The sequence below is a fragment of the Grus americana genome, chromosome 4, assembly GCF_028858705.1.
Source record: "Grus americana isolate bGruAme1 chromosome 4, bGruAme1.mat, whole genome shotgun sequence".
Lineage (NCBI taxonomy): Eukaryota > Metazoa > Chordata > Aves > Gruiformes > Gruidae > Grus > Grus americana.
Genome location: NC_072855.1, coordinates 80107854 through 80121016, shown reverse-complemented (window position 1 = coordinate 80121016; position 13163 = coordinate 80107854). Strand labels below are relative to the sequence as shown.

Genomic DNA, 13163 nt, shown 5'->3' with positions numbered 1-13163 from the left:
GCTCATGCCAAGAGTTTGTCTTGTGAAAGGGGCTTGAGCCTGTTGCCATCTATGTGGGCCCTGAGTTTGGGGAGGTGCAAACTCATCAAACAGAAGCTAATCAGCTTTTTTAGATTGAACCGTTGCTAAGAGATGGGTAAATCAGCAATTTGTTAAAAGAAAATAAAAAACAAACAACCCCTTTGGGATAAAGGCCAGAGGAGGAAGGGTAGTGAGCTTGCGTCTGGCTTCGTACCCCTGTCCCGGGATTTAAATACAACTTCTTGATTTATTTTTACTGCTGTAGACTCGCTTAAATTAGAAACAGAATGGGAAACTGTTTCTGTTTGAACTTGTGCAGTGTAAGATTGAACTGGTTGAACACAAACTACACTAGAGGACTTTGTTCGTTGTGGTGGATGGCTGGGTCGTTCCTGTAACCTCCTCAGTATAGGAAGGGAGACGTTTCAAGTTCTGTGATCTAAGTGTAGGTTTGTCTGGGTTCTTACTATGAAAGCAAGCCGTGATGTTGTCGCAGCCTAGGCAGAAAGTGCGGGAGTGGATCGGGTTAGTAGAGGCGAAATGCCCTTTCATGGTTTATGCCCTCATTGCTGAGCTGCTGTAGGTGTGGATATTTTAATGGGTGTTATGTTAATTTGAATAAAATAGTTTGGTGTTTGACTGACTCGTCAAGCTCTTCTGTGGAGAAATGTCCTTGAGGATGTGCTCCTCGCATCTCAGGTTTTTAGTTTACTGGTTATATTGGGAACTTTCTCTGACAAGGACCGGAGAAGTCTGACCCGTTCTTTCACTCATTTCAGAATTCTCAACGCTTGCCAGACAGATACCGAAGACACCCTCTCTTTGGTAGTGGAAAGGACTGGCCGGAGAACTGGTGGAAATTGCTCTGCCAGCAGTTAATGATGGAAGGATTCCTCAGAGAACTCGTTGGCCATAACAAGTTTGCAACCACGTGTGTGCTTACCCAGAAGGTACTCTTTGCTGTGAAACTACCCATCAAATATGGCTTCTGTGCATAATCTATAGCGAAGCCATATGGTTTATTTCTTGCAGGGCAGGAATTGGCTCTTAAAAGCTGGATCTGACTCAAATCCAAGTCTTCTATTACAGTCCAGTGAAGACCTTAATCTGCAGAAACCTCCTAGAAGGTAATTATCCTACGTAGGTTCTCTTGAGGCTTTTTTATTAACATATCATGTGTTTCTGAAGCCTGCTTCTGGAGATGGCTAGGTTGGACTGGAGACTTTGTGCCCTTGATTTTTTTTTCTAGCCAAAGCTTGCCCTTAAGCAGTATTGTAACACAAAGAGTCAGTGCCTGGATGGACGCTTCTGTTGACTGCTGGCATAAAAGGTGACGTGTTGTTGAGCTCTCTGGAGAGTGGGTGACTCGCACCTTAAATCTGGTAGTGCCTCATCACTGAGGTCTTCAGCGGAGCTAATCAGAAGGTCGTGTAACTGGGATGGTTAGTGGGGAAATGGAGTTCTGACTACCAAAACGAGTGAGAAAGGGTGTGTCTTAAAGACTCTGGGTAGCCTGGAAGCATGTTGTAGCAGTGCATCCTCATGGAGAAAGTTGTTAGCTGAAGACAAGAAATGGTACAAAATCCATCAAGACTCTGGTTCTTTCTGGTGTTGAGTTGAACCGTGAGACTTGAACAGAGCAGCAAATGACTTGTCTTCCCAATTATGCACTTGACCTACTTTTTCATAAAATTTAAGCTGGGAAGGAAACAGAAAAGCCTTTATTGTAACAAGAATCGATTCAGCCCAAATCTGTAATAGTCTGTGTATTTCTTCTTGTGAGATGTTAACTATTGAAAGTCTTGGTGAGTATATCTGCAAAAGCAGGGTGTGTTTTCAGACATGCCTGGGTATCTGTCATCTGAGTATATAGTGGGAAGGAAAAAAGCACGTGAAGTTTTGTTTGTTACCTTCTGCTTCTGGCTATATTTCATAAAAAGTGTTGTGTAGGTCTTCACACACACTAATTCTGACCGACCCTTTTCAAGTGAAAGATGATGAACTGGACATTGCAGAGGCTTTGCTGTGATGAGAAATTATACTAGAAGAAAACTCTTCAGTGCTGGCCTTAGGAACCTGCTCTGGTGTCTAGATTGTCTTAGCCTTGCAAAAAAGTAAATGTGGGAATGAGAAAGGACTAATTTTCTTCTGTCTTCTAATACTCTCCTGTTGTGGCTTTTTCAGTTACTGTTCTTTAGAAGGAAGAAAAAGCCTATTAAACAGTAGGCAACAGAAAGCTGTATGCACTAAGTTTGTACTCGTTTGTGTTTTTTCCAGTAATGGGATCTTTAAAATAGAATCTTTTTCAGGTGTTGCCACAAATGGCATTTTTGTTACCCAAAAATCTTTTTTATTTCTTAAGACAAGATTCTTGTTCAAGTTTTAGTATTAACAGGCTTTGAGGTTCTCAATGTTTTCTTGACAAAGAATGGCAATTGTAATAATGAAAAATCAATAAGAACTCTTAATTTGCCAAAGATATCCCTGTACTGAGATAAAATCAGTTTGCTTAGCAAAAGGTTAATTTTTTCAATGGCAGTGTCGCTATATGAGTGACTTGGTCTGATTTAAGATACTCATTTTATTACAGCAGTAGACCCTTACCTGTGCTGTCAACCCAGCGCTCCCGAGACACAAAAGGACCAATGTACTCACCAGTCAAGCAGGTCTGTAGAAGTACAACTCCTCTTGTACTCTGTCCGTTCTTCCTCGTTTCAAAAAAATCTCGCACGCGTTATCATGGTGCCACAAACGAATATTTTGCTGCAACGGCAACTTCAGTGGAAAGACTGGTAAATCAGCATTTGTTTGTTCTCTGTTTTTTTTATAGATGTCTCTGTATGAAATGTTTTCATATGAGAGAAAAACCAAAACTCCTCCGAGAAGCAATAACATGCTTAACAGGTACAGCATTCTAAACTAAAACACAATGACTGAATTTGTTAATAGGGATACTGTAGGATGATCCTTAAAACAAGCTTTCTCCTTTGAAGTGACAATAACAATGTTTGATTACTGTAGTAAAGACAAGCACTTAAAACCTGCTGTACACTGCATTATATTTCAAAACATTGAACTACTACAAGATTTAACAGGCTTTGTGGAATTCAGCAAGTTGTGTTAAACTTCAGTATACTTCTGTGCATCACGGGCAAAGCAAGTTTTGTTAATTGCTGAAGTGTGCGGACTTTCTCACTGGTATTGAAATTCAATAGCAAGAAAAGTAGCAAATGCGGATAAAACGAAGTAATAGCAGGTTTAGACTGGATTCTCTTACTGGGCCCATGGTTTTTAATCTTTCTTCTATGTGGTGGTTGAAACTAACGGATTTTAACTTGTGAAGATTTAAAATCAGAAATGGAGAATAGTTGGTTTTGGACAGTTTGCAAAGACAAGTAAGGCAAATGAGTGACAAAGCTGTGAGTTGCTTGTAAAGCTGGAAGAGGTGAATGTATGCCTAGTGCAGGGACTTAAAATGAGCACGGAGGTATCTGCCTTTCTATGCTAGTCTGAAAAAGATTGAGTTTGAGGCTCCCTGAGGTCAAAAGAAATAAAAGGAGCTTTTGCAAAAAGCAGACAAAAGTAATTTGCTTGCCTGGCTGGTGTGGTGCTTCAGGTGAAACCCACCTTGCATTTTGAGCAGCAGTTCGATGCCTCCTTCAGGCGAGCAGCCTGATGCTGTTGGATGACAGGAAAATAGGATGTGTCGCTTCAGCTGAGTAATTGCCACTGTAGCAGTGTGAAGAAGAATCATTTTAGGGACAGCTACAATCCAAAACAAGTGTTATTTTGCATTTTGCTTAGGAAAGGATGCTCTTAGTCCAGCTTGTCTGTTAACAGCTATGGCAGTATAATCGTAGCAGTCTAATTAGGGGTCACTCTCCCTAAATACATGAGCCTGTGGACCGGTAGCTGTGGTGCTGCTCTCTGGGCAGATGTAGTGGTAACATCAGCTAATTCTGCTTGCAGCATGGCAGCTGTGTCCTTGTCACTGCTGCTCTGGAAGTTGTTAACATTAATCCTGGCCAAAGAGAGGATTTATTATCAGCTGTGGGGGAAAATGGAAGGTGTTTCTCATGGGATGCTGTCAGAATGATGTCATGAATGGAGAATTGCTTGTAAGAACACGCTTTTGCTAGCAAAATGGCGATCCAGTTGTTGACGGGGATGTTGGTGGCCTTTTCTATAAACCTGCCGTTTCATCTGCTTGAGCTTTGTGCGGTAAGAGGCCGTCTTGAAGTTATGGGACCAGACACGGAGGAGTTGTGTTAAGTCAGGGATACTGCTGATTCTGCCCCAACCATCTCATGTCCTGTACGAGGTGCCAGACCGTGGTCTGATGGTGCAAAATAAGTTGGGCTGCTGCACTCTCGGAGCCTTGTGCAAAGTTCCTGAATAAATTGATTTAATGCAGGGCTGGTTTGACACTTGCATATTTTTTTTAGTGTTGCAGAGCGCTCACCTATGAAATCGTCTCCTTTGAAGCCCCCAGAACCTGCTGTTTCATCCCGAGAAAAAGAACTAGAGGTGAGTTTTTGGAAGGAGGAGGATATCTGTGAATTGGACAGCTCTAATATTACAAATATGTGTTCAATAGAAGACTTAAAAAAGGATTTAAATATGTTAAGATGGGTTAATGGATTGGAGGTTTTGTATATTGGTGGAAGATCAGGGAAGTTAGACCTTTTCCTCTTGTTAATTATACATACGCGAGTGGTCTAGAGCTGCTTGATGAGAATTTGGCTCTCTTCTCCACAGACTGCTCTGTATGGCAAGTTGCTGACTGCTAGACAGAAGGTAGCTAATGAGAAGGCAATTCCTCCAGCTGTCTTGGCAACCAACAAGATCCTGGTGGAGATGGCCCGAATGAGGTAAAGCCAGCGTGCGCACATGTTGTACAAACTGAGAAGGTTGCAAGCCAAATCACAAATCCCCTTTCTGCTTTTGTTGGAGACGATGCCTCGTTGTAGAGGAGCAGCTCTCTTCTTCCTGGTCTAAGTTAAATAGTTACTGCCATCAGACTTGCTGCTTCATTCTAGTTACTATTAAAAACCCCCAAATGCCGATTTTCCCAGTTTTGTTGTTGTATCCAAAGCTCCTGTCAGGTTGACCAGTCAGAGTGCCAAGGTGTGTGGCTTTTTTACTAATCCTTACCTTTCCAACTGCTGCTCCAATGTGTGTTCATCACTTTAGTATGCCCCTATCCTGGTGAGGGTCAGCTGTCCCTTACCTTGCATGGGTAGCTCTGTAGCGTAAAAGAATAAGCACAATTTAATGTTGCTCTCAAAATTACTGAAAGGAGGGAAAAATTCTTCTCTTGACCTTGTATGAGTAGGTATTGTGGGGCAGCTCGGTTGGCAATGCATCTGAAGTGCCTTCCCCAGGTACTGAAAGGCATTAGACATTACTTTGGGAACATGTATTGGGTTATTCCGTGGAAGGTCTCTGGACTTAGGTGCTCTCTGGAGGTAAAAGCAAATAAGATGGAAGTGGTCAAGTGATCCTCCACAGTATTCAGCAGCAAAGGCCAAGTTTTTGCTGTGGTCGAGCTTCATGAGAGAGAAGGGCAAACAGTGAATTTAATTAGTTCCAGAATTGATGAAGGTACAGTAATGACACTTTGCAGTGATGACTGATAGATCTATAGTCTAAGTATCTGTCGCTCAGACTCCTGATGTTTCAAAGCATTGGCATGGGACGCTTCCATGGCTTTTACGATTTGTCCTGTAACAGGCCTACGACTGTTGAGAATGTGAAGAGAATTGATGGTGTATCTGAAGCAAAATCCACCATGTTGGTCCCTCTCCTGGCTGAAATTAAGGACTTCTGCCAAGTGAATAGTTTGCAGGTATGACTTAAAGTGTCTGCTACTTCGCAAGAGCCTTAAAGACATAATTTGGTCTGCAGCTCTGAGATTTCTCCTTCAGAGTTGGTTGTAATCCTGGCTATTCCATCCAAGCATGGCAGTGAAACTTGCTAGCCCTGTGTACAAATAGGCCTCCCAAGTCTGAATGTGCTACTTGCCAATCACATTGGGACCTGGTTGATGTTCCAGACGGGTGGTGTCATCTTGAAAGTCCTCTATAAAAAGGTCACCCATCCGACCAGGCTGAGTATCCAGTATCCACTAGGGAGAGGCTGTGGAGCAGCGGGTTGGAGGAACTATGGAGCAGTTGGGCTTTGGGGATCTTAATTTCTAGGTAAATCTATAGTTAAAGGGATGTATGTATTCTAGAGAGCAGATAGGGCAGCAATACTACTTCTCTGTAATGCTTGAGAAGACTATCTAGAGTCATTGTTCTGCTTCACAGAAAGCTATTGCAATCCAGGAATGGGGACCAAAAGCATTCCTGTTGTTGTTTTCAAGAAATCTGTGTTTGAGCAAAAAATGAAAACAAATGGAGGTGTTTCCCATACTAAGGGGCAGACCAAGTACCACGGTCTGATCTGATGGAATAGTTTCATGTGTAATGAGCAACACCTAAGAAGTTATGTTGACGTGGACGCTGTTTTTTCTGGCTGGTTTTTGGGGGTTTTTTGCAAGTCCCTTGGACCATCCCATGCTTTTTTTAGTAAGATGAGAGTATATGGGTGTCCATTTGGATTCCTTATTTGCTTTTTTGATGGAACATGGACTTGATGTCAAAACTAACCTCCGTAGAGATGAATGACTCCGTTTATATTACTCTTTCAGATAACTTGAGATACTGGGAGGGTGATCACTGCAATAAAATTCATTTAAATCCTCTTTAACTTAGACGGACACATTCCCCACATCTGGATCTAAAGATCAGAAGGAAGCATCTCCCTGGAAGCCTGTTAGAGCTCTCTCTCCCTCAGAGCATGTCACCTATGTCCTCTTCCAAGAGAAAAACCTCTCTGTGGTAAGCTTTGCCCTGTGGAGGTCCCTTCTCTTTGAAAACTAATGGCAGGGGTACTTTGTCTAGAGGAGGGGGATTCGCAAGTTCTTATATCCTTTGCCCAGTGCTGGGGCAGGGTTGCTTTAAAACAGAGGCAGTATCTTTCCTGGCAAATGGTGTAGCTCATAGATCGCTCATCTCGATGGCCTGTAAAAGCATGAAAAACTGGGCTCGCTGTGAGGTGGGGTACAATGACAGAAGAGACAGCTTCCCGGTCGTTACAGTGTGCGCATAGATCGGGGAGAATTGTTGCTCTTAGTTCATTGGCATGTTCCCGTAGAGTTGTGCAGTGTGCTTTTCTGTTGCGGGTGCTAGTGCTGCCTGTTGCTGTGGGTTTTTTCTTTCCCGCAGCAGTAAGGACATGTAGGAAAAACTTCCTGATCCAGTAGCCTGCTGGAAAGGACGCCAGACACGGGCCTCTGGATGGGCATATCTTAAGGTTAATATCGGTTGGGATAAGTTTGACTAATCTCGTTCTTAGTTTAGATAGCAAATCCCTATTCCTTGCCCTAAGCCATCTCTGTGTGTCAGACTTGTGTGTCAAGGAAAAAAAGCTCATGGGAAGATTAATGCAAAACTCAAGTTCTAAGTGTGAATTATTTATCGAGGCTTTGTTACGAACAAAAGCTGAGGACAAGTTACCTGTCGCATCTAAGCTGAAGTGCTACAGGGCACGTGGCTAAACGGGCATCGTGCCGTGCGCCCTGTGAAGACAACCCTCGTGAGCTGCTTTGATGCAGTTGTGTTGACAATGGCTTCTTAATTCTACAGTAGGAAATTTGTTTTGAGTTTTGCTTTGCCCCTCCCAAGAGTATAGGTAAACGTAGTCAGATAGTTCCTTAGGTAAAAGTGTACCGAAGGACTAAGTAATAAGAAATAGTTGTATAATTATTAATGGGTAGCTTGATGCTCTGTATCCACTTAGCCTGATGATTATATGCACAGTATGTGTATTGTCTGGGGAGAAATCAGTGGAAGCTTCAAACCTGATTTTCCGAGGAAGACAAATGAGCAGTTAGAAATCTCTCCTTGAAAAAGTACAGGTTTAGGTAGGTAAAGTTTGAGGGGGTTTTCTGTAGGGCCAGTGTTTTAAGAGAAGAATTCATCTAACAGATGGGAAAATAAGGGGGAATTAGATTTGGTGCTGTTATCCATGTTCTGCATGGATGTTATCAGACGGGTCACTGGAAGATCAGGTGCATCACAGCTACTTAGCAGGAGACATCTGAAGCTTTGACATGGAAATCTCAGGGAGTAGGAGCTGGGCTGATGCTCCGCCTTAACTGTGAGGAGAAAGCATTGGTTTCTGTTATGGTAGAAACTGCTGGGTTTCAGCTGGCACGGGGTGGCCGGGGGGGTGTCGGTGAGTGTGACGCAAGGGATGTGAGCTGTAAGCACAGCACCCTTCCTGTGTGGAACCTCTCTTTATCTGAAGTAAGTTCAAGTGGAGATGTTGAACTCAAGCTGAGAAGTGGTAGCCTCAAGAGAAAGACACTTTTTACAAGCTGGAAAAGAAGCGAGCTAAATGTTAGGAGTAACCAAGTGTTTTGGAGCACTGTGGTGCACTGTTATGTGCCAGTATCCCCTGATTGTGTTTTGGGAGTGGGAGGTTGCCGGGCTTTGAGGTCGGGGTTGTGTTTCAGACCCTCCTGCATCTCCATTCCTTCTGCCTTTGTTTCCCCAGAGGACTATAAGTGAGAGCAGATCTCTGCCTATTTCTGAGGTCGGCGCTCACGTGTTCCAGGCGATGAAAGCTGGCTACCCTGTCAACCTGGAGCGAGCGGGCTTGACTCCTGAAGTTCAACAGATCATTTCTGACGTTATCCGCAGTCCTCCCATTAACTCGGGTGAGCATCGCAGCCCTTACCTGAAGCTTCTCGTGACAGCGGCATACAGATGAAGGGAATGAAAAACTGACAGCTCAGCTGCTGCTTTAGGTAGAACACATAATTTCTGAAGGCCTGTGACTGTGGCGTTGCTAGGGTCAGTGCCTTCCTTTTTAAGGTTATATCGTAAAATAAGGCAAAGGTGATTTGTTAGAGAGCAAAAGAGTAGCCCTCTATAAATCCTTTTGTTCAATTGTATGGCTGTTGAAAAGATCCCGGCATCATTTTTTAAATCTGTATTTTCTTAAGTGTGTTTGGAAAAAACATGAGCCTGACAAAGTCTTCCTGTAAGTAGTGGCATCTACAGAAAACACACTGCAAAAGAGCTGTAGAATTTCCCTGTGCAACTCCTCTGCAAGATAGTTGTTTGAGGAGGCCGGGAAGAGCGGGAAAAGCAGGTCTTCCTCCTAAGGCTGTCGCCTGGTGCCGTGGCCTAGTTCAGAGGCTGAAGGCAACCGTGCGCTGACTTGTGGCTCAGACTGAGCGACTTAACTTTAAGTCTTGCCCTAGCAGTTTAATTTCCTAGGCTGGCAGAGTTTGCTGACTTGCTAGCTTTGTTAGTCTTGTTGTCTTGTGAATTAATGTGTCTTTTCAGCAGCAGTTACAGGCTCAACTAGCCTCTTGGATTTCTTTGTTAAACATAGTTCCGTGCTGGAACAGAGAACTGGTGTGGCACTAGATTTAAGCAAGCAGAGAGGCTTTCCAGCCTGAGCTACTGTAGCCTTCTTCTCAAGAGAAAATGGCTGATGGGGTGTGCAAGTTAAAGGCAGGTGATTCTGATGTTTTAGTCTAAATTTGAGGACAGTTATGTTGGTGTGAACTCAAATGAGGTGGGGATTTATCCCTTGAGCTCATGATCTGTTTTCTTAGGAGGTGAGCCCATACACTGTTTTATTTATTCATTTTTACTATATCTCAATCTATCCTATGCTGTAATGAGGGACAACTTAGGTGCTTTACCACAAAAGAAAACTGAATAAGAGGCAAGAGGAGGATTAAAAAACAATTAATATTGTATTTTTTTGCAAGACACCACCAAAATTCAAGCAATTAGAAAACTTGTTCCTGCAAATATCGAGCTGTATCTCATCAGGATGACTATTGCATTATTGGAGAAGGATAGAAATAAGTCTCAGGATGGCTCCGGTGTCAGAAGGATGTTGGTGTGGTCGGAAGGGCAGCAGGAAAAAACAAGAGCAGATCAAGCAAGCGGGGAAGATGCCTTGTGGAGTAAAACAGAGGTTAGTAAAAGAAGGTATAAAGCTGGTTTTGGAAGGGAATGTTTCTTCTTCGTAGGAGCAGACAAAAAGCCCTTTTATGTTGTTTCTGTTACAAGTGTGAAGATGAGACAAAGCACTAATCCATCTATCCTCTATAAAAACAGATTTACAGGAGCTGGGGCAGTGGAGGAAAAGCTGAAATTCCCAGTTCTGCCTAGTATGAAAGCTTTGATAAGCTGGATCCTTCATAGACGTGGAGTCTGTGTTCTGCACTTGCCTTGCTTCCCTGCGTTGGTTCCTGATCACCAACCCGATGTGGGAAAGGGGATTCTCTCGCTGTGCAGAAAGCCTTAAGATAGCAGAAAGGTTGAGTGGAAAAGCCAGAGGCAATGCCTGCCAGAAATGTCTCTGTCGTTCATGGGTTCCTCGGTGGCTCGAAACTGCTGGGCGTGGCATGACGATATGAAAAGTGTTGTGCCATAAGTCTGACTCACTGGGGAGAGATCTCAGGAAATAAGGAGCTCTTTGTTGCTGTTTGGGAAAAGCCAGGCTAGTGTTCTGAGCCCTCGGCTGGCCTCTCGGTGTGTCCCAAGGCCCAGTTCAGCACCTTGTACAAAGGCCACCCTGCACTGATTGGCTCCTGGTGGGAGTGGTAAAAAAATTCCGAATTGTAAATCCTAGCTGCTTGTGCTGGATTTCCTGTCTGTTCCTTACAGGCTTTGGGCTCTACTTCTTGAACTCCAGCTCAAACAAATTTTCAGTCCTTGCCATTTTGCCCAACTGATTGCTTCGTGCATTCCTGAGTGCTGTGTTTAGACAATGTCTGTGAGACTTCTTTTTCCTGAAGTTGACCTCCTTGCGGTCTAATTGCATGACCTCTAATTACACTTTTTTCTGCTCCTGTTAGCTGCTGGAGCTAATCAGTGACATGTTATTAGAAATCAAATTCATATTATACAAATGAGTAGACTGCAAATCCAAAAGCTAATCCAAATAGTCCTTATTTACTACTTCAGAAAATATCCTTGTTCTAATAATTCCCTGTAGCAAACAGCTTTGAAATCTGCTAATGAATGTTGTTGGTTTTTAACAACCTTGCATTACTGCTGCTTTTACAGGGTAACTTGATCAATCCAACATTGAGGGAAGGAGCAGAGAAAACCCATCTGCAAGCGGTGCCTTTGGATTTGGTAAACAGATGTTCTTAGTGTAACAAAGCAGGTGGTAGACTGGCCATTAGCGATGCTCTCAGTAACAGATATGTGTAGTTGATCCAAAAATCTCAGCTTGGCTGTTCCAACCTATGACTGGCAGGCATTCTAGAGAAATTAGAAGTTAGTATCTCTGTGCCTACTGCACCATTTTTAACTGACACCTTTGCTGTAAAAAAGCATTTGAAAACAAGCACTTGTGAGTCAGAAGTGTTTCAAGTTCTCAGAGCCACTGGGATGGAGAGAGTATCCTTCACCACTGCAAAAAAGCCCAAATACAAGTTCCTGTTCTCTTGTGTTTAACATGGATGCACTTCACTTGCTCAAATTTTATGGTGGTGAAGTGGGTAAGAAAGAGCTAGTGATCTCACTAAGCAGAGGTGTTGGAACTCCGTTTATAATTAGACTCATTTACTTGCAAAAAAGAAACCCCTCCCAACATGCAGCCTTTGCGTTGAATTTGGTTTACGTAGCATTAAGCTTGAATGCTGTGATAGATCTAACAGCCTGCTTGCTCACTGTCCTATGGACAGTCCCTACAGAACGTGGCTGATGGCCAGCCAGGTAGCAGAGGGGCAGCGGGCCGCCTGAAGCCCATCATGCTGGCCTCCTGGAATCAGCCGGCCCTCACTCCTGATGAGGAGGAACTGTTTGCTGACTGTCAGCCCAAGGTGAGTCTGCCTGTAGCAGAGCCCAGACCTGATGATTTGGGTCTTGGTCTGTAACAAACCAAAATCCCAGCTTGGGTCTGGGTTCTTTGCTGTGCCTAAAACCTTGGCCTGGATTGCCAGCTGACTTCGCTTGAAATATCCCTGGTGAACATCTCCACGCAGATTGGTCTTCCATGATTTAAAAACCGGTGGCTGAAGGATGAGCAGAACCCCATTTATCTCCTAGCTGAAAGCTCTTACAGGAATGCATGGCCTTGTGTTGCCACAGCATCTCTTCCCACCACCATGCAGGAGATGAACCCAGCAGTCATGGAGAGCACTGCATGTTCAGATTCTCCTGGGGTGATGTCAGCCTTGACTCTTGCCAAGCTTGTGTCCTTTGAGGAGAGGGAGGGTTTGCTGTGTTTGTGGGTGTCAGTTCCTTTTTCTCAAGTAGTAATTTGGGAAGGAAACAGCTCCTGCTGATCTGGCACTGGTGTGGGGCATCTACTTCCCCCCCTGCTTCAGCTGGATTCTTTCACAGATCCCATGGAGGGACTGCAGTTCTTGGGTTTATTGTGACAGTTGGTGTTGGGTTGTTTGTTTTGTTTCTTAAGGTGATTTCTCAAGGGCAGGTAAGACTTTGTTTCAGGCCAAATGTATCCCTTTTTTTGGTTGTCACTGCTAGCTTGATTTTTTTTTCTTTAATTGTTCTAAGATTTAAATACACTGCTTTTGCAAGAGAGCCATAAGCATTCCACTACTCCTGAAGACAGTTAGTAAGTCCTGCTCACCATGATATTTTTTTGGAGGTAGAACTATATAAGGTAGAGTACAAATGGGTGCCTTTATCCAGATGTTTGTTTGATTTTTCCAGAGCTCACATCCCCCTGCTAAGAGGAAGGTGCCAGAATGGTTTGGAACCTCAGCCGTGACAGTCTTACCTGTAACCCAAACGAAGAAAGCCAAACCAGAGACCAAAAAAGGGATATTTAGTTGAACATAGGAGAACAAAGATGTATTTTATCATCTCATTATATGTACAGATTTTTACATCACCTGTGTTTTTTCCTACTTCAGTCTTGATTTCTGCAGCTGATTGTTCCCTCATCTTCGCTGCGTGCTCCTTTTCACTGTGTGAAACTTGTAATTAAAATAATAAACCAAGCTCCCCGCTCTCGGTCGCTATCTCCCTCCCCTTTCCTCACGGCGGCTGCCGTTCACCGCCCGCAGGGCCTGCGCGTCGCCATGGCAA

At 43.7% G+C, this 13163-nt stretch overlaps 1 protein-coding gene across 5 annotated transcripts in view; it reads left to right on the top strand.

Moving 5' to 3' along the window:
• Positions 1-13088, top strand: part of WRN (WRN RecQ like helicase) — a 43046-nt gene extending 29958 nt beyond the window's left edge. For 2 of the 5 annotated variants that reach the window (XM_054823261.1, XM_054823264.1), the window contains 10 exons: positions 801-971; positions 1054-1148; positions 2612-2687; positions 2852-2925; positions 4467-4548; positions 4780-4892; positions 5755-5869; positions 6780-6905; positions 8626-8788; positions 9857-11687. In XM_054823261.1, coding sequence (XP_054679236.1) covers positions 801-971; positions 1054-1148; positions 2612-2687; positions 2852-2925; positions 4467-4548; positions 4780-4892; positions 5755-5869; positions 6780-6905; positions 8626-8788; positions 9857-10401 — 1560 coding nt within the window. In that variant the 3' untranslated portion in view covers positions 10402-11687. Of the gene's footprint in view, positions 1-800; positions 972-1053; positions 1149-2611; positions 2688-2851; positions 2926-4466; positions 4549-4779; positions 4893-5754; positions 5870-6779; positions 6906-8625; positions 8789-9856; positions 11688-11791; positions 11930-12785 lie in introns of those variants that run through there. The other 3 variants (XM_054823260.1, XM_054823262.1, XM_054823263.1) reach the window with 3 other exon arrangements.
• Positions 13089-13163: the final 75 nt, after the last annotated feature.